Genomic DNA, 21,231 nt, shown 5'->3' with positions numbered 1-21,231 from the left:
ATACAACATCATGGATCCCATGAGCATTTTCCATTTTTAATTATATTAAGATTGTATTCTGCTCTTTTTCTTCTTTTATCTCCTGATTTTGATAGATTCTGAAACTCCATATCTTTCAGATTGCTGCTAATTTCCTTCACCAAGAATTCAACTAATCTCTTCACTGCCTGATTGGTTCTACACTCTTTTCCTTTTATCTGGACTTAGACACTTATTGGCAGTCTTTAATGTGGAAAGTCAATAATCAAAACTCCATAGTTTTACTAAAAAACTAACCTATGAAGAAAATGCTACAACATAGCTAGAGAAAAATGATAATTAATCTTATTTTACCTCTTAGAAAAAATTACTTCATTAGTAACACAATTTTAAGAAGTATTCTTAAAAAATTTTTTTTTTTAACATTTATTCATTTTTGAGAAACAGAGACAGAGCATGAGTAGGGGAGGGGCAGAGAGAGAAAGAGACAGAATCTGAAGCAGGCTCCAGGCTCCAAGTTGTCAACACGGAGACCAACATGGGGCTTGAATTCATCAACTGCGAGATCATGACCTGAGCTGAAGTCAGACACTTAACTGACTGAGACACGCCCCAAGAAGTATTCTTAATAAATCTATGTAAAAACACAAGATTAAACTTTTTAAATATCTCAAAAGCCTCGGTGCTGTGTTGTTCCCTTGGCATATTTCTTAGAAGCATTTTATAGGCTAGGAGAATCATTATATTAAAGAATTATAAGAATTACAACAGCATTTCCAGATACAGTAGAAAAACTTACTACTCAGAAAAACTCATGTACATGTGTTGCCCGATAGGGAAGATGGTAACCGTGTAACCATTTTGATGGTAAAGATTTAAAAAAAAAAAAAAAGGAAAAATAACCCTTTTCAGCTATTAATTAGCAAAGAAAAAGGAAAACTAAAAAAAAAGATAATGAGTTAAAACACGAATTTCTTATCAAAAAGCACAGGCGCTGTAGATACACTTGCTAGGCAGGTGAAATATTTACTCTGAGGCAATGGCTAAATATATTAAAAAGAAATAGAAAGCATTTGCAACAACATTGGTTTCTGCTAGATATAAACTGCTAATGGAACCCCACTCCTGGGCAAGGAAATAAGGCACAGTTTTTATTTTTATTTATTTTTATTTTTTTTCCAATATATGAGATTTATTGTCAAATTGGTTTCCATACAACACCCAGTGCTCATCCCAAAAGGTGCCCTCCTCAATACCCATCACCCACCCTCTCCTCCCTCCCACCCCCCATCAACCCTCAGTTTGTTCTCAGTTTTTAAGAGTCTCCTATGCTTTGGCTCTCTCCCACTCTAACCTCTTTTTTTTTTTCCTTCCCCTCCCCCATGGGTTTCTGTTAAGTTTCTCAGGATCCACATAAGAGTGAAACCATATGGTATCTGTCTTTCTCTGTATGGCTTATTTCACTTAGCATCACATATTTCATTTTTTCTCATTGCCACGTAGTATTCCATTGTGTATATAAACCACAATTTCTTTATCCATTCATCAGTTGATGGACATTTAGGCTCTTTCCATAATTTGGCTATTGTTGAGAGTGCTGCTATAAACATTGGGGTACAAGTGACCCTATGCATCAGTACTCCTGTATCCCTTGGGTAAATTCCTAGCAGTGCTTTTGCTGGGTCATAGGGTAGGTCTATTTTTAATTTTTTGAGGAACCTCCACACTGCTTTCCAGAGCGGCTGCACCAATTTGCATTCCCACCAACAGTGCAAGAGGGTTCCCGTTTCTCCACATCCTCTCCAGCATCTATAGTCTCCTGATTTGTTCATTTTGGCCACTCTGACTGGCGTGAGGTGATACCCGAGTGTGGTTTTGATTTGTATTTCCCTGATAAGGAGCGACGCTGAACATCTTTTCATGTGCCTGTTGGCCATCCGGATGTCTTCTTTAGAGAAGTGTCTATTCATGTTTTCTGCCCATTTCTTCACTGGGTTATTTGTTTTTCGGGTGTGGAGTTGGGTGAGCTCTTTATAGATTTTGGATACTAGCCCTTTGTCCGATATGTCATTTGCAAATATCTTTTCCCATTCCGTTGGTTGCCTTTTAGTTCTGTTGGTTGTTTCCTTTGCTGTGCAGAAGCTTTTTATCTTCATAAGGTCCCAGTAATTCACTTTTGCTTTTAATTCCCTTGCCTTTGGGGATGTGTCGAGTAAGAGATTGCTACGGCTGAGGTCAGAGAGGTCTTTTCCTACTTTCTCCTCTAAGGTTTTGATGGTTTCCTGTCTCACATTCAGGTCCTTGATCCATTTTGAGTTTATTTTTGTGAATGGTGTGAGAAAGTGGTCTAGTTTCAACCTTCTGCATGTTGCTGTCCAGTTCTCCCAGCACCATTTGTTAAAGAGACTGTCTTTTTTCCATTGGATGTTCTTTCCTGCTTTGTCAAAGATTAGTTGGCCATACGTTTGTGGGTCTAGTTCTGGGGTTCCTATTCTATTCCATTGGTCTATGTGTCTGTTTTTGTGCCACCATAAGTTACTTACAACTAAAAGGTTCACAGAAAGCCTCCAATTAGTCATCCACAGCATCAGAGTAGAAACCACAGCACAACTATCCAAATCCTAATGACTTAACCAAAAAAGTACCCATGTTTTCTACTTACCAGTCCTAAAATAATTCATAATTGAATCTCTAGTAATCCCTGGAATCTTGCATGTGGAAAACACCATTCGGAATTGATCCATATCTAGAGGATTATTTCCAACTTTATGAACTGGCACTTTTTCCCTATTAAAACAAACAAAAAAAAAGTATTTTGGTCAACGAGTCTTTATAACACTTGTAAAACAAGCAGTCACAACTATAGTATCCTTGAATAACTAAAATTCAGCTTCTCAACATTTTGCCACCTAAAACTGTAGGTAAACCTGTTACTAAATTCACATAACTGTCCTTACTTTCTTAATAGCTGCCAGTAGTTCAAGTTGTGCCAAAGACTTATACTTCCTCTTTCCAACTGAGTCCCTTCCTTTGGAGGCCAGTAGTGTTCAATATAAGGTGCAGGACCAGCAAAATTGACATTCAGTTGTGACGGTAAACGAGCATCCAGATAGGCAACATTCAGCCACCATTCTTCCAGCTAAAAGAAATTAAGAACTTCAGCCTAATGCAATTGGGTATACTTGAATGTATAATTGCTGCCAAAGAAAACCAAAAAAACAAAAACTGTATTTGTTCTTTTCTCTTTACTCTTTAACACTTAAAAACACATTTACTTACCCACATCAAATTGTACACGGACAATGGACTTTAAGTCAATTTTACCTCAGTAAGCTCTTTTTAAAAAAATGATAAAAAATAAAAACACACTTTCTTGTTTTAAATTATCACAGATATTGAAAAATGGTGTTATGATCATTTCTTTCTTCTGGAACTATAGGATCTTAATTATAATTACATTACCAAAAACAGGCAACAAGAAAGCACTGAAAAGGCACCTTCAGATAGATCATACTGAAGTCAGAACACCAAAGTCCTTAGGTGAGTCTTCCCAGAGTACTTTGGGTATAATAAATATTTAACAAATCCTCACTTAATTATAACAACTAGTAAGACATTTGCAATTTTCCTTTTCCAAGCAAAAACTGCAGTGCTAAATCAGAAATATGAAACCTTTTCAGGACACATAAAACTAATTTAGAATTTTCAGTGCTTTCTGTGTCCTTCTTTTATAATATGCAACTAAATTTCAGGCAGATATGCAGATCTCATCAAATTATCTGGAGTTATTTTTAAGAAATGGATGTTATAAACTATAATCATTCAGAAAAGGAAGTAACCAAAAAGGATACAGACTTCTTACCTTACCCTGATTCAATTAAAATTGCTCAAGTCTCAAGACTGCGAAGAAAAAAATCTCAAAGTATAAAATTCTATTACTCCTTCATAGTTATCAATGACTAATGGAAAGATCAACTTGCTTTTTATTTCTAAAGCTTAAATACAGTTACAATCATTATTTCTAGATTAAGGCAATTTTGTTTTGATGTTTATGAGAGAGAGAGAGCACGAGTCATTGAGGGGCAGAAAGAGAGAGAGCCACAGAATTTGAAGCAGGCTCCAGGTTCTCAGCTGTCAGCACAAAGCCCAATACAGGGCTCAAACCCACAAACTGCGAGATCACGACCTGAGCCAAAGCCAGAAGCTTAACCGACTGAACCACCCAGGCACCCTGGCAATTTTTTTAAATTACAAAAACCTAACCTCTGGTTCACACTACAGAAGCAGAGTAGTTAAGCTGAAGAAGCCCAAGATTCCTTAAAGAAAATTATGCACTGCCTCAGTAATGACTGTATCAACATCTCCCCCTCAATCTATCTAATTCCAACATATAATACTCAAAACCATTCTCCACTCCAACTTTGTAATGGCCCTTTCTCTCCCATGCAATGTTTAAGTATTTGTATGCCACCTATGTGGCATGTCTATTTTTTTCAGGCTAGGATTACCTGAACAAAATGTTTCTCTCAAAGCAGGGTCTGCAGATCACCTCCACCAAGACCACATGGAAAGTTAAAATAAGGACTTCTGGGCCCCCATTCCAGAGATACTGAATCAGAATCACTGGTCCCAGGAAGTCTGCATTTTAACAAGTTCTCCATGTGGTAAAAGAAAAGTTCACACCCAACACTTAAAACTCCCTAGAGTTAAACAATTCCCTCATTCTTCTGGATGATTACAACAACGACTGCAAGGATATTTACACTAATAATTTTATTTTTTTTTTTAATTTTTTTTTCAACGTTTATTTATTTTTGGGACAGAGAGAGACAGAGCATGAATGGGGGAAGGGCAGAGAGAGAGGGAGACACAGAATCGGAAACAGGCTCCAGGCTCTGAGCCATCAGCCCAGAGCCTGACGCAGGGCTCGAACTCACGGACCGCGAGATCGTGACCTGGCTGAAGTCGGACGCTTAACCGACTGCGCCACCCAGGCGCCCCTACACTAATAATTTTAAATTGAAAGCTATTTAAATAAAACATTTTTATTTTTCATTCAAGCATCATCAATTTTCTAATTATAAGTACAATAACACAAATACCCAATTTCTTTTTCCTTTTGCCCTTTCAAGTAATTTCTGGTGCAATTTTCTTCCAATACCATCTTGAAATTTTTGGACAATTTCTTCAGTTTTTTTATATTCTTCTGTATTTGCAAATGGCTTTACTATAAAGATAAAACATGCATTAAAATACTTAGACATCAAGTACCATAAACTCACATTATTACATAAATCTTGAGACTTCATTATGTAAAACAACTATAAATGCATTAATTATCACAGCAGTCCAATAAATTATGCCAGAGTTTACAACATAAAAATAGCTGAAAAGCAACAATGCAAAACGAGGTGAAAAATAAAACAGTGGATACTGGGTATTCTGATAACCTTTTTCTGAAAAATTATTTTAAAATTATTCTGGATGATGAGAATTAAAAAGATAAAGATAGAACTATCATCTAGCTATTAGTCCAACAGAAAAGTTAATCCTGTTTAGCCATGAATAAGAGAAATTAAAATTTCTTTCCACTAATGTTCAAGCAGAGCCTTGAACATCATGTATGTAAGTGCAATATGTACGTAAATTTAAGTGTAAAGCCTGCCTCCAGCCCAGAGCCAGAGCCAATAACAGTTTCCTTCCAAACTGTTCCAAACTGTGTGTACACACACACACAAAACAAAAACAAATAAAATACAGGATTTTAGTCCATGAAAATGAAAACCAATTGTTCTGAAAATTTGCTACCGAGAAAAGCAAATTAGCAATCAAAGGACATTAATATCTTCCTTTTTTATGATTCTGTCTCTTCCAAGTACTATCTTAAAGTCAATTTAAACAGCTGTATTTAGAAACAGTCCAAGTGAAATGTATAATCAAAAACAGTGAATAATCATTAAAATTTTTACAAAAGAAACTTGAATTCCCAGATAAAAGTACCTGAGGAAAAAGAGAAAAGAAGAAATTTAAAGAACATCAAGGGCTTTCAGTTCAAGACAGTGAACCAAATGCATACATTTATCTCCAAACCTCCTAGAATTCAGTAAAATCACAGTAATTAAAAAGGCAAAAACCTATAAGGACCAAGAATATGGAAGGAGAGGACAGCAGACCAGTTAGGCTAACATTTTACAAAATAGAAAACACATGAGAAAATGGGGACTTTGTAGAATGGAGAAAGCCTGTCTAAAGCCTAGACAGCGGAAGGGAGGAAGACACAAGGTTAAGGTTAGGTGCAAACCAAGAAGCAAGTCAATTCCTGCAGTAGAATCCCAGAAAGATTCAAGAATTCTAGGCAAATGGACTTTCAAAGGGGGGGCAAAAAGTGGCTGAAAACAGGTCTCCTGTAGATCTTTCTCCACTCTAGAAAGCCAGGCAACTTCCTACCAATGCCAGCAGAAATCTAGAGGTTTATTCTTAGGAAAAATTGACAAGCAGAATACATGGCTTCTAAGTCATATTGAAAAAAAGAAATCAGGATGAAAGGGTACACCCAGAACAATGACCCCTCCAGCCTCCTTCCCCTACTTAGTTCCCAAAACACTAGAAATCAGGCTCATGCCTTCTAAACAAAAGAGGACTCTTTGGGGAAACAGATCAGTCCAAGAAAAATTATTACTTAGATCTGGGCATGGTCCCATTGGAACTGCTAGATCTCTGCAACAAGAGTCACTAGAAGGCCCACTGGTCACCAGATCCCTACCCACACATATAGAGCTTCCAATCGGCTTTTTAGGGTCTAACTCTAAAATATGATGGGGCGCCTGGGTGGCGCAGTCGGTTAAGCGTCCGACTTCAGCCAGGTCACGATCTCGCGGTTAGTGAGTTCGAGCCCCGCATCAGGCTCTGGGCTGATGGCTCGGAGCCTGGAGCCTGTTTCCGATTCTGTGTCTCCCTCTCTCTCTGCCCCTCCCCCGTTCATGCTCTGTCTCTCTCTGTCCCAAAAATAAATAAAAAATGTTGAAAAAAAAGTTTAAAAAAAAAATAAAATATGAAGACTACAGATTTTCTGATATTTGAGGAAAGCCTCTTACATGACAGTCAAAGGCAGAATAAGCAAAAATAGGGTTGGTGGTCCCAAACAATAAACAGACCCTTTCCCAGGAAGGGAAAGGCACTAATAATAAGGGAAATCATTTTTTAATTAAAAGCTTAGTCCAGAATGCCCCAGATCCAGTTACTAGGAATTCCAGAAAGAGAGGGAAAACAAAGGAGAAAACTATTCAAGAAACACTATTTTTCAAATTTCCTCAAACTGAGTAACTTGAATTTTTCAACATAAAAGAACCTACTGTGTATTCAGAGAAATAAATGAGAAAAAAAAAAATCTACACACTAAGGGACATGGAAACAATCAAAATGGTAGGGATAAAAAGGTTTCCAAACACATCTGTAAAGTAAAAAACAAGCCACATATGAAGGATCAAACAGAATGGCATTAGACCTCTCAAGAGAACAAACAGTACCTTCAAAACTCCTAAGAAAAATCATTTCCAACCCAGAATATTCTATATTCAGCCAAACAATCAGACATGAGGGTAGAATAAATTTTTAGGTCTCACATTCTTTTTTTCCCAGAAATTCTTTTCTCAAGTAGCTACTAAAGATATACTTCACAAATATAAGTGAAAAGAGGAAGAAAAAGAAAGACAGGAACCACAGAATCCAGTAAAGGAGAGAGAGGTGAAGCAAACTGCTAGGATAATGGGGGAAAGAAAGTCCCCAGAGAACAGCTATCAGCCAACTTAAGAAAAGTATGCTGATTGAAGGAAGAGGGCAGAGGGCCCTAGGAGGGATGTCTCCAAGAAATGAAACAGAAATGAAACTCAGAGAATAGCTTATGTGTTTAATATATGTACAGGTACATACACATATATGTATCATATATAATGTACATAAGGGTTTTCAGTGTATTGAAGTGTTTGGGAGTGAATTAGTTAAGGATACAAAGTAAGCAAATGAAAAATGAGGCAAAATAAAACAAAAAACCAGCAAAAAGGTAACCAAAGCACAGTGTGATTAACTGCATAATCATAAACCCTAAATGATCAGGTAAAGTAACACAGGTACATACTGATTTAAATGAGGTAAAACCTGGAGTTCAATCAAGTGAATACTAATTTTAATCATTTAATCCCAAATGGTGATTCTGTACAACTGTATTGAGAGAATGAAAAGGAAAATGTGGATATGTTGGATTGCATATATGCTGAGCGTGAAGAGTGGAAAAGTAAAAGGTGTGGAAGAGCTAAATCCACATCTTTTTACCAACGAATTTATAATATCTAAAACTAAAAAAAAAAAAAAAGAAATAGTAGTATAAAAATGTTACTTTAAATCTGGAGATAAAAGGTATCTGGAGATAAACAATATCAAAAAACTGAGAAAATAGTTGAAAATGCTTGCCTGAGGGAGTGGGATTTGGGGGTGGGAGTAGAGAATGAGGCAGAGGCCTGCTACTTTTTATTATAAACCTAAAAATACTATCTGGCTTTTCAAACTATGGAAAAAGTAACTTGAGAAATAAAGACAAAAAAGTTCTGCACATTTTAAGGATACATTACCATGAGTCTCAAGGAAAAAACAATTACACCCCCATCAACTTCTAGTAATTTCATAGTTTCCTACATTACTTATAATACATACAAAAAAAATTACAAACATACATACCTGATTCAAGATATTTTTTTAATGATTCTTCAAGTGAAGGAACAGGCAGAGATGGAAGAGAATCCTGGTATTGAAATGTTCGTTCTTCAGTTGATTTAGCCAACTGATTTTCCATGATGCAATCACAACAGGAAAACTAAAGAAAAAAGCCCTCACAATTTCAATCTCATAAATATTCTTATATATGCTAGTTCCAATGCAATAAATCATTATCTAGAGACAATATATACAGAACTTTGTTCTAGTCCTTACAGAAGTCATAAACTTGTCAGAGTGAATTAAAAAACAAAAAAAAAACAAAAACAAAAAAACATTTAGATTCCAAGAGCTGGAGCTCAGAGTCAGTACCTACTATTTGCCAAGTACTACGGTATCATAGAAGACCTTATCTAATCTTCCTATTATCTCTGCCTTTTGGCATTCACTGACATTTTACATACCAAGAAACCAAAATTCAAAAGACAATTTACCAACTCTAGTAAGGTCAAGATCTGTTTGATTCCAATCTTCCCCTTAAACAAAAGCTACTAGAGAGCGGGTAAGAGAACCCACAGGAGCTCTAAATGGGTAGGGAGAATTCAGATGTGTAGCAAGTTATGCTGGGTGGAAGGTGAGCACTCCCAAGAGCCTAGTATGAAAAGCAGAAGATTCATCCAGCTGTGGACTTGTAGAATATTACAGAATTCATCAATCATACGACAAGCTGTTGTAACCGCATGCAGATGGTTTGAAGCCTACCCAGAATGACTTCAAGTATCCCCAGCAATCTTGAACAATTAATTTTCATCAGAGAAATCAAACTAACCCAAAATGTGAATGAGGTATACAAATGTTAAAAGGAAAACTAAGTTTCTCAAAGTCTTTAATAGCAACTGAGAAATCAAGGAACCTTAAGAATTATCTGTGCTTTCAAATCTTTTTAAATTAAAACTGATAGCAAACCAAATAAAATATTCCACTCATAGGTTAAAGAATAAAACATTATCAAAAGCAAGGGTGTGGCAGAGACTGTTATCAGCCAATATTAACTGTTTCCTTTTTTTTTTTTTTTTTTTTCCTTAACAGAATCCTGACTTTCAACTGGGTATAAAGCCACACAGCTTTATCTCCTATCCTGCCTTGGAGCTCAGTATGACTTTGTAATGTGTCACCTCTAGGTCATGCCCCTATAAAGGACTAACTACATGTGTTCTCCCTGTGCTTTCTCTCCTCACTAACAGGTATGACCAACGGAAGCAGCACCTTACAGACACCTCAACTGCTTACAGACACCATGTATTGAGGTTGTCAGAATCTTCCTATTACCCCTAGCCTCCACCCTCTAGATGTATGGGAAAACAGTGTCATTCATGTCATCGAGCTTTGTTAGGACAGAACAGTTCAACCTACAGCACTAATAAAAAGATATACTCCAGAAGGTACAACAAAGACCTCCCATTTAATAGCTTCTTGCTATCTAATGACTTTGCACTTTATTTTGACCATCCACCAACATTAGCTTTAGACTTAACAGAAATGTAGGCATGGGTCCATATGCCAACTCTACCACTTTCTAGTCATGAGCCTCTGGGCAACTGACTTGAACCAAATTCCCTTATCTGTAGAGAGGATAATCATACAATCAGAAAGAGTTGTTGTTAGGATTGTTTTATTTATTTTTATTATCATTCTTAAATAGGCTCCATACCCAATTGGGGCTTGAACTTGCAACTCTAGGATCAAGAGTTAGATGTTCTACAGAGCCAGCCAGGTGCCTCCAGGATTGTTTTTAATGACTGCAAAAACACATCACAGGGGCGCCTAGGTGGCTCAGTTGGTTAAGAGTCCGATTCTTGATTTCGGCTCAGATCATGGTCTCATAATTCGTGGGTTCAAGCCCCTTGTCGGGCTCTGCATAGACACCAAGAAATCTGCTTAGGATATTCTCTCTTTCTCTCTCTCTTCCCCTCCCTTGCTGGCACGCAATCTCTAAATAAACTTAAAATAAAAAACAAAAAAACACACATCATAAAAATAAAGCAATCTGGGGCATCTGAGTGGCTCAGTTGGTTAAGCATCCGACTTTAGCTCAGGGCATGATCTGCCCGTTCGTGAGTTCGAGCCCCGTGTTGGGCTCTGTGCTGACAGCTCAGAGCCTGGAGTCTTCTTCAGATTCTGTGTCTCTTGTCTCTCTGCCCCTCTCCTGCTTATGTGCTGTCTCTCTCTCTCTCTCTCAAAGAATAAACAAACATTTAATAAAGTGTTTAAAAAAATAAAACAAATAAAAAAAGTAAAAATAAAGCAATCTAGTTGAGACAACCATGTTATGCTAGGCAGAATTTCTAGGAATGGCTCCCATGATTTCACCCCTACACTCTCCAGAACCTGTGAATATAACGAGATCATCACTTCCATGACTGTGATCACGTTGTCTTACACAGCACAGGTGACCTTAGATTATCCAGGTGGGTCTAATCATTTGAGCCCTCAAGAGCAGAAAGCTTACTCCAACAGTTGGCTGTAGATGAGTCAGGGGGATTAAAAGCATGAAAAGGATTGAAGGTGCTGTCTGGCAATGAACATACAGGTGGTCTTACGGAAGTGACAAAGCCCCCAGCTGGAGCCTAGGAAGGAAATCGGGTCCTCGGCCCTACTACACCTGCAAGAAAATAAATTCTGCACCTTCACTTAGCCTAGAGGTGGATTCTTCCTCAGGGCCTCCAGACCAGAGCCCAGGACTACAGAAACCTTTATTTCAGTTTTGTGAGGTGCTAAGCAGAGTACCCAGCTGAAACTACCTCGACTTCAGACCTATAGAAGCTGTGAGATAACCACTTTGTGATTTTGTGTGGTTTGTTTTGTTTTTTTAACTAAGTTTATGGTAAATTGTTATGGCAGCAATAAGAATCTAATACACATACGTAGAAAAGGTATTCTCTGTATACTTACCTCCCTTAGTACTTAATGGACGCTAGAAAAATGATACCAAGACTACCAATCCCATACCTATATGGTCTTAACTCACCAAAACGTACACAGTGAAAATATGAATTAGGAGATTTTTTCAGCAAGGACTGTTTTGAATGTTATGAAGTCTAAAAGAACCTACATACGCACTAAGAAAAATCATGACACTGGATTTAATTACAGGATCGCTTCCTGGGGGCAATAAAATGTAAACACAGATTGGAAAAGAGAATCGGGAACAGCAAGTAAAAAAATAGTCACATACCGGTACACCAAGATGAACTGTTTAGGACTTCCAGGAGGCCGCTGCAACCATCCTGTTTGAGAACACAGGGGTTTGAACTAGGCTGGTGACTGTGGGAAGCAAGAAACTAGCGTGACAACCGCCGGGGACGGGGGGGGGGGGGGGAATATGGAAATTTTTACCAAAAACTGGCTTAAGAAAATGGAAGACAAGAAATCTGCAGACTATGAAGCCCTAAGACTTAAAACTGTTGGGAATCAGAGCACGCACTCAAAAGAGCCCATCTACGAGACAGCTGGCGAACAATTGTTACGGGATTCACCAGGTTTTGGACAACCACACTCAAGAGACAAAGTGCTCCCGGTGCCCGGTATCTGGGGCCCCCGCCCAGACGCAGGGCGACAAGCTTAAAGCTTGGCTGTAGATACAGAAGTGCAGAGCGAGGAGAGCTCAGACTTCTCCCACCACACCAAAAGTTGCTCTGCACACTCAAGAGGACACCAAGTGAGAGAAATCCAAATAAGCAGCGCTACGGCACCGCCCGGCGGCCCAACCTCGGGGTTACGTCTACGACCGCGGCAGGCGAGCTGCCTGGCTACACGACACTCCTGCCGAGTCCGGGCACTTCCGCCGTTCTACGCTATGGAACTATGTTCTACGCAACTTAACTTTTCCCCACCATCTCCACGGGCTGGGGGAGAGAGGGAGCGCTGCCCCATCGGGCCTACTGGTCCTCACCGCTTGCCCTTCACCTCCTCGGCCGCGGCCCACAGCCGCGCTGGCCCGCTCCCCCGCGGCCCCCGAGGAGCAGGAATTAAACGGAAAGCCGCGAGGGTCCCGCCCCGCAGGCACCGGCGAACGAAGATTGGATGGAAAGCCGCGAGGGTCCCGCCCCGTACTTGAAGCCTGGGACGAGCCGGGCCTGCGCTCTGATAGGACCCAGCCCAATCTCACTCGGGCGTCCTCTGCCGGAGGCTGGGTTCCAGGCTTCCCCGACACCCGAGAAACGGCCCCAGCCCTGCTGGACAGCGGTTGACTGCTTTCAGCAGGTGGAGCCCAGCGCCCAGGCCAGGGATACAGCGGGAGACTCCGGGCAGGCAGCCCACCGCCTACGCAGGTACACAACCCTGGGACGGGCGTAGTAACTGATGCCTCAGACTTATCTTGGTCCAGTTTGTGCAAGACTCGGCGCCCTGTTTACCTGCCTCTTCTAGCCCCAGCTCTGTCTTGCCAGCCGCTCCTTCTTCCCCTTACCAGTGCGACTCTTTTTGCAACCCTCAAGCAATAATTTATACCATTGCTTTTTAAAGGAATCTTGTTCACCCTGTGTCTTGGCAAGACAGTAGTGACCACACAGATTATCTGCTTAATCTCTTTCTCTATCCACTGAGACTGAAGTTTGCCCAGCGAAGATAATGCTTCAAGCACTCTGCAGCATCCCTGGCTTCCCTACCCGTCTACAATTCTTAATGATGCCCAAGGTCGGTGAAGCCCCAAGGGATGCTTACCCTGCAAGCTTGGGGTTGATCTGATGTTTTTTTACTATTGCGCCAAAAAATAGAGTTTTCAACCAAAATGGAGCTAGACGAGTTCAAGAAGATCACAATGTGATTAACTTCGTTAAACAGGCCAGTCTATTTTACATTTACCTCCTGAAACAAAATATACTGTTCGAATTTTCATTTTAAATACATTGTTTCATTTGTGTGGAAGCAAAAACCAATCTTTTACCCTGGCTCTGAACTAAATATCCAATATAAAGAATTGGGTTTCTAATTAACATATCAATGCAGGTCTCAATCCTTTATCTGTCTTTCCTAACTCCCTGGTAGTTAAATCTGAAGTGAATGGAACTGAAGCTATGTATAACTGAATATTCACTTGGTTTGAATATTCCTAAATTTCCTACAGAACTGTTAATGTGGGTGATTATAGTGCAGCTCCAGCCCTTGCTGAAGGTGTCGCAAAATATATGACAGACACACCTTTCTAATAAAAGTTCTGAATTCTGAACTATATCAGGTCAAACAGGTTTCGAATAGGAGTTGTAAATTTGTAGCAGTTGTTTCTGAAGGTGTCATAAAGAATATTTCTCACAGTATGTAAATGTTGTGTTCTGGATAATGTTACAATTGGCTTATAAGATAGTATTCTTACACAGAATAATAAAGTAATAAAAAGCTGCTCAAAAGCCTTCATCGTACTTTTTTCTTCTTCCTGATGAGTGTTGGCACCTCTTGAAAAATTTATGCTTATTTAATGCCTTTTGATGGCATAGAAGTTAGGGTCTCTTCACTATCTTTCTCCTACTCTTGTGACTTATGGGGAAACAAGTTATTTCTGTAAAGATTCCTTGATTCTTGAAAGGTGGAAAAAGATGGACTGAATGAAAATGACAGGAATGGAGACTTGAGTGTGCAGGGAAAAAAATGTAAGCTTAAAATATACTGAGGAGCCACTTGGGTGTCTCAGTCAGTTAAGCACCCAACTAAGGTCATGATTGTATGGTTCCTGACATGGAGCCCCACATGGGTGCCCTGCGCTGTCAGTATGGAGCCTGCTTGGGATTCTCTATCTCTGTGCCATGCGCACCTGCTCTCTTTTTCAAAAATAAATAAATGTTGGGGTGCCTGGGTGGCTCAGTCAGTTAAGCGTCCAACTTCAGCTCAGGTCATGATCTTGCAGTTTGTGGGTTCGAGGCCTACATCGGGCTCTATGCTGACAGCTTAGAGCCTGGAGCATTCTTCGGATTCATTGTCTCCCTCTCTCTCTGCTCCTTCCCTGCTTGCGCTCTGACTCTCTCTCAAAAATAAATAAACCTTAAGAAAAAGTTTTAAAAATAAACCTTTTTAAAAAGATTTTAAAATATACTGATAAGCATATGTACTAATAATCCTTAAAAGCATATAAGTGATTTTTCTTCAAAATGCATAATAACTACTTTAATGGCAGACTCCAGATTATGTTCTGTTCAAGTTAAATTCTAACTGGTTTGCATTTCTTAGAGTGATATGGAAGATACTGGCTAGTGAGGAAGATGTTTCAGGCACATGAAGTACATTGATAACAGTAAGTTTTACCAAGATTAAGAACTGATTGTGAATCAAAATATTTTGCTACAGAAAAACTTGTAAGTACTATAAGTGGTGATAATAAGTTTTTTTAAGTTGCCATAAAAGATCTTTCATTTTTAGTCCTGCATAGGTCTTTCTCACTATGCTACAAATAGAAAAAGCCCTTAGAGACGAGTCCAGTAAGTACAACTAGCTTACTACTAACACTTGTAACTCTAATGTGATGGGGAAACTGAAGGGAATCCGATTTATTTTATTTTTTTATTTATTTATTTTTTTAATTTTTTTTTTCAACGTTTATTTATTTTTGGGACAGAGAGAGACAGAGCATGAATGGGGGAGGGGCAGAGAGAGAGGGAGACACAGAATCGGAAACAGGCTCCAGGCTCCGAGCCATCAGCCCAGAGCCTGACGCGGGGCTCGAACTCCCGGACCGCGAGATCGTGACCTGGCTGAAGTCGGACGCCTAACCGACTGCGCCACCCAGGCGCCCCTATTTTTTTATTTTTTTTAATGTTTATTTATTTTTGAGAGAGAGAGACAGAGTACAAGCCGGGGAGGGGCAGAGAGAGAGGGAGACATGGAATCTGAAGCAGGCTCCGGGCTCTGAGCCATCAGCACAGAGCCTGACATGGGGCTTGAACTCATGAACCATAAGATCATGACCTGAGCCAAAGTCTGAGGATCAACCGACTGAGCCACCCAGGTACCCCAAAGGGGATCCATTTTAGAAAAGGTCCATCTGTGCTGTTTGTCTGCTAGGCCCATTTGCTCATGTTTTATATTTCATCTTTTATCTGAGTAAACCAAAGAAGCTATTATGTTTGCATTCCAAGGGGGAAACAAGAAAGTTAATCATTCTCTGAGTTTCGTCCTAGGCCCCCATATACCTGATAGCATCTTAAGAACAAATCTCAGCAGACACTGGTGCCAATAGCCCCTTCCTTCGGTGATTTGTGGAATAACACCTATTGTTCACCTGACACTCACCTTTGATTGGACCCTACCCTGGATTCGTGAAGGAACCCATGCCCTGGACCCCTTCCCAACATGAAGCCCTAATCCCAAGCAGTGGAGAAACACTTCTTTTCTGAGCCTCCCAGACACTCCATCTGGGGTATTCTATCTGTTCTGTGCTATCACTTAGGTTATTCATTAAACTCTGCTCTCACTTCTTCCCGGCTCATATTTGATTTCTATCCCGTACAAAGCCAAGGACCCTCCAGTCCTATAAGACCCCCTTTGGGTCCTCAGACATAGCCTGCTTACTATGTCACTACCTGTCACTAAGAAGTAATGAAATAACATATAAATAGCTCTAATCTATAGGATAGATCTTGACTTTCATCCCAGTGTGTAAAATGAACATATGGAAGACATAGTGTTCTTATTTTTAATGGGGAGGCAGTAAAAAGGTGGTCATTTTGGGAAGCAGCCAAAAACAAAGTATGCTGGATGCAAAGAGGCCAAGAAGGTCTAGAAACCTATTTCTGCACCTGCGAGACATGTGTTCTCAATTGCACAAGGATTCATCATGCAAACCCCACGTAGGCAGGCTTTGGCATTGGGAAATAAAATGATACTCTCCAAGCTCCGTGCTCCTACTTTGTAGTTCTGAGAAACTCCCAATAAGATTTACCAGGTGTCCCAAAGCAGGGCCCATCATGCCCATGTCTCCAGCTGGGCAGAAGCCCCAAGAGAAACTGGAGTCATCCTGGCTTGAGCAGGATTTACGATCAACCACACGAAACTTGTAGGAGTCCTTAGAACACAAAATGGGTTTCATCATCTCTTGCAGCTGCCATCCACTCTTTCGTAACACGCAAACTGCTGTGGGAAACCTTCCTTCCTGTTCTTGTTCCTTCACCTTACCAGCAACCCAGGCTGACTGCGTACCTGTTTCCTCACAAATCCTTTCCACTGCCCACCTTTTGTGTAATCATCGTGAACCCTTCTCAGCTGCAATTGCACCCTGAATTCCCTCCATCACTAAAGATGCTTAACCTGAATAGTTAACATGACTAAGCAATTTGATACACTTGTCCACACCGGCCGCCCACTATTGTAGTTTTCTTGTTAGCATTCCAAATATCCTGGATTCTGCTTTGGTGTGCGTAAGATTCACTTCCTTTTTCGTGTGTTTCCTACACATTCATATGTGATTAGCTACAGAGATAAAAGGCTATACAAGCAAGTGTTTATTTTTAATTTATTTATTTTTGAGAGAAAGAGAGAGAGGCAGAGCACAAACAGGGGAGGGGCAGAGAGAGAGGAGACAGAGAATTGGAAGCAGGCTCCAGGCTCTGAGTTGTCAGCACAGACCCCTTCGCTCGAACTCACAAACTGTGAGATCATGCCCTGAACCGAAGTCAGACGTTTAACCAACTGAGCCACCCAGGCACCCCTACAAGCAAGTATTGACTGAGCACTGCTCCTTACCTAACATTCTATTCAATATCAACAAATCAACAAGTCAAATCCATAAATTTATGAAAACCTCCCCTCAGAGAAATACAAATACACATATAGAAACAAAGTGTAAAAAATTTCTGAAGGTTCACAGATGCCCTGGAGCTTACTCATACATACCCTTTCAGCCTTGATCAAAGCATGGGCTACAATTTTCATCAGAACACCTGAAATGCTTGTATCAGATGCAGATTCCCAAAGGTTGCCCCAGGCTTTAATTGAATTGGAGGGAGCAGTGGGACCCCAGAATCTGCGTCTCTAAGGACACAGTCATTCCCTACCCTCCAAGTATGCGGAGTGCATAGCAAGTGAGAATCTCAGGACCTAGGTGTCTACACATCCCACATTAAGAATCCTAAGTAAGAATAGCAAAAATTAAAATGATAGAGAATACCTAGTGCCATGTCTGGAACTTAGGAATCTGAGCAGAAGGCTGTCAAGTAGAGAAAGCGAGAAGGAGGCTTGCAGCCAAGGAAGGGGAAGAATTGGAAAGAGGGAAGCATGGGCACAGAAGTGTGAACTAATAACAGTCTGACTGGGAACTGGAAAGAACTAAATAAAGGAAGTTCAAAGTGCTCACACGAAGTCATGAGCAAGACTGTCAGAGTCACATGTAGAAGTCATGAGGCCAAAAATAGTGGTGCCAGGCTCAGGCTGGTGTGGTTTTGGAGAAGGGATGTTTAAAGTAGTCTTGGTGGGAGGACCTGGGTGGCTCTGTTGGTTAGGCAGCTGACTCTTGATCTTTTTTTTTTAATGTTTTTTAATGTTTATTTATTTTTGAGACAGAGAGAGACAGAGCATGAGCAGGAAAGGGGCAGAGAGAGAGGGAGACATGGAATCCAAAGCAGGCTCCAGGCTCCGAACCGTCAGCCCAGAGCCCCACACGGGGCTCGAACTCATTGACCGTGAGATCACCACCTGAGCCAAAGCCGGACGCTTAACCGACTGAGCCACCCAAGTGTCCCTGCTCAGGTCTTGAGCTTAAGGTCGTGAGTTCAAGCCCTGCACTGGGCTCAGCCCTGGATGTAAAACCTACTTAAAAAACATACATAAATAAAAATTAAAGTAGCCTTGGTGGTACATAAGGATGTTTCATATTGTGAGAGTAGAGGGGAATCCCATGAGCAAATATGGCAATAGTATTTATCTGAAGAGAAAATAGGAGCTAATGAGTACTTCAAGAAGCTATTCTGGAATCATAAGATGTCAAGAATAGAAAAGACCTTGTTACTTATCTCTTACAGCATCCTCATTTTTAAAAACTGCTTTAAAGTTTATTAAATATTTATGTATTCATTAGCATTTGAGGTAATACTTTTATGAAAATACAATAGGTTAATATAAAGTACATTTCATCACCGTATTTATTTTTTAATTTTTATCCAAGCCTCATTCCCTACCCCCAACCCCCAATCTCCTCACTTTCTTATTGACACCTAATGATGTAATTTGCATCCAGGTCACACATGACAAAGCTGAGCTTGAAAGTAGCTCTATTTCCATACCACGCAAATTACACAGTGCCCAATGCTGAGAGGTAATAGGTCAATATTTATGCTACAAGCAGCCTTTATCCAGTAATTGGCTCAGGAGTGGTAAGCACTGAGGATGGGCATTTGAGACAGCTGCAACAATAGCCTACGGCTGCCACTGCTCGGCTCACCGCTGCCCCTACGCAGGGGAGCCACAAGGCCCAGGAAGCTCCACTCCTTCGGGGGCAGGCATTGCTAGTGACCGATGACCAGAGGGTACAAAAGCCAGCCCCTTTGCCTCAGGTGGAGCTAATTTGGGGGCAGCTCCTGTTCCAGAGCCCCCCAGAATAGACTGAGGCCAACTCCAGCCAGGACAATTGCTCTGCCCCATTCAGCCTCACCCGCTGCCTTCCTGGGTCACCATCATGCATGGTCTTGGATCCAGATGGCAGAGAGGTGGAATGCAAGAAGGAAGAGGCGGAGTGCAAGAAGTTTGGGAACACCAGAATTGCTGGAGGTAGAGAGAGACTTTTTCTACTGGAGCAGAAGTGTTTTCAGGAAACATAAGGTCAATGGGTGGGATTAGGTTTGTCGTAAATGAAACCTGGGCTTTGGACATGATACTCAACCATTAGAAATGTTCGCAATCCTAGATAAATGTCCACAAACCTGTAAACAAGTGAAAGTTTGCATCCTGCTGTTACCCTAATAATTTGGCACATTTATTTTTTCTCCTTGGTTCATCCATCCGTCTATTCCACCATGTTATTGTCAGTCACAGTACTAAGTGCAGGAAATAAAGTGGAGCCTAAGACTGACATGTCCTCTAGCCCATGGAGTTTACAGTTTAGATGGGGAGACAGCCAAGAAGCAAAGGAAATACACAAGTAAATATCAAATAAGCATTAAAAATTTTTATTAAGATAGTCAGTGAAATAAAATATCTAATTTATATACTTGGTAAAAGAAGACCTCGTGGACAGATAACATGAAGCTGAGACCTGAAGGATGAATATGTTCCTGGGGGTGCCTTGGTAACTAGGCTCTTACCAGGTGAAGATGGTTGAAAGAGTCCTCTATGTAGAAGGCAATCATGTGCGAAGACTTTGAGGGATCCCAAATAAGATCCATGTGGCTGAGGTCCAAGAAGCAGAGGAGGCGTGTCAAGAGAAGAGGTAGGACAGGAGCAAGCTCACACAGGAATGCTCACGGTCCAAATCAGCATGAGGCTTCTAAACTTCACCTGCTGCTTGAAATGGCCGTTCTGATCTATGTTTTGGGAGAGGGATACTTCAGACTGCTGGAGTGCAGTATTTTTAAAGACAGACTGTCCATATTGTTTTACAACAACCTCATCAGAAAATTTTTAGCCAGGAGTTCATCTTGAAAACCTTGTCTTGGTTGGATAAGTTCACTAAATTCCTCTGAGCATTCAAGGTATTCCAGTTTTGGACAGTTTAAAAAGGTAAGATTTTATTCAGACCTACACAATTAACTAATATTTTTAAAGCAATAATATTGCCCAATGTTGGTGTGTATTTGGGGTGTGAATATGTTACACCAGATGACAAAAGGGATTTTGCGGAAGTAACTGAGTTAAAGACCCAGAGATAGGGAGCACTTCCAGGGTTACTCAGATGTGTCTAATGTACACAGATGTTCTTATTTTTTTTTATTTATATATAAAATTTATTGTCAAATTGGTTTCCATACAACACCCAGTGCTCATCCCAAAAGGTGCCCTCCTCAATACTCAATACCCACCCTCTCCTGCCTCCCACCCCCCATCAACCCTTAGTTTGTTCTCAGTTCTCAACAGTCTCTTATGCTTTGGCTCTCTCCCACGCTAACTTTTTTTTTTTTCCTTCCCCTCCCCCATGGGTTCCTGTTAAGTTTCTCAGGATCCACATAAGAGTGAAAACATATGGTATCTGTCATTCTCTGTATAGCTTATTTCACTTAGCATCACACTCTCCAGTTCCATCCACGTTGCTACAAAAGGCCATATTTCATTTTTTCTCATTGCCACGTAGTATTCCATAGTGTATATAAACCACAATTTCTTTATCCATTCATCAGTTGATGGACATTTAGGCTCTTTCCATAATTTGGCTATTGTTGAGAGTGCTGCTATGAACATTGGGGTACAAGTGCCCCTATGCATCAGTACTCCTGTGTCCCTTGGATAAATTCCTAGCAGTGCTATTGCTGGGTCATAGAGTAGGTCTATTTGTAATTTTCTGAGGAACCTCCACACTGCTTTCCAGAGTGGCTGCACCAATTTGCATTCCCACCAACAGTGCAAGAGGGTTCCCGT

At 40.4% G+C, this 21,231-nt stretch overlaps 2 protein-coding genes across 3 annotated transcripts in view; one reads left to right on the top strand and one right to left on the bottom strand.

Moving 5' to 3' along the window:
- Window positions 1-2,618: 2,618 nt before the first annotated feature.
- Window positions 2,619-12,755, bottom strand: LOC121028775 (peroxisomal carnitine O-octanoyltransferase-like). 2 transcript variants are annotated; one of them, XM_040472774.1, is made up of 6 exons: window positions 12,638-12,755; window positions 11,921-11,972; window positions 8,710-8,845; window positions 5,082-5,206; window positions 2,937-3,118; window positions 2,619-2,766 (listed from the first exon to the last, which is right to left on the bottom strand). In XM_040472774.1, the coding sequence occupies exons 3-6, from the start codon at window positions 8,822-8,824 to the stop codon at window positions 2,634-2,636; spliced, it is 555 nt and encodes a 184-aa protein (XP_040328708.1). In that variant the 5' UTR covers window positions 8,825-8,845; window positions 11,921-11,972; window positions 12,638-12,755; the 3' UTR covers window positions 2,619-2,633. The 2 variants fall into 2 exon arrangements, with proteins under 2 accessions (XP_040328708.1, XP_040328709.1); XM_040472775.1 differs by having other exon boundaries at window positions 12,569-12,730.
- A 6,588-nt stretch (window positions 12,756-19,343) lies between these two features.
- CROT (carnitine O-octanoyltransferase) overlaps window positions 19,344-21,231 on the top strand; it is a 44,817-nt gene continuing 42,929 nt past the window's right edge. The window contains exon 1 of the mRNA XM_040471595.1: window positions 19,344-19,431. Within this exon, the coding sequence (XP_040327529.1) occupies window positions 19,344-19,431 (88 nt within the window). The remainder of the gene's footprint in view (window positions 19,432-21,231) is intronic.

This window comes from Herpailurus yagouaroundi, unplaced genomic scaffold (assembly GCF_014898765.1).
Source record: "Herpailurus yagouaroundi ecotype Mexico unplaced genomic scaffold, PumYag 100, whole genome shotgun sequence".
In the NCBI taxonomy this organism is placed as follows: Eukaryota; Metazoa; Chordata; class Mammalia; order Carnivora; family Felidae; genus Herpailurus; species Herpailurus yagouaroundi.
This window is presented reverse-complemented; position numbering and strand designations above follow the sequence as displayed.

What these genes read in the sequence shown, in the direction of transcription:
- LOC121028775 (XM_040472774.1), bottom strand. Translation starts at nt 8,824, where the DNA reads ATGGAAAATCAGTTGGCTAAATCAACTGAAGAACGAACATTTCAATAC. An exon ending in AAAAAAATATCTTGAATCAG is followed by an intron (nt 5,207 to 8,709) that starts GTATGTATGTTT and finishes TTATCTTTATAG; the next exon opens with TAAAGCCATTTGCAAATACA. An exon ending in CAAAAGGAAAAAGAAATTGG is followed by an intron (nt 3,119 to 5,081) that starts GTATTTGTGTTA and finishes AATTTCTTTTAG; the next exon opens with CTGGAAGAATGGTGGCTGAA.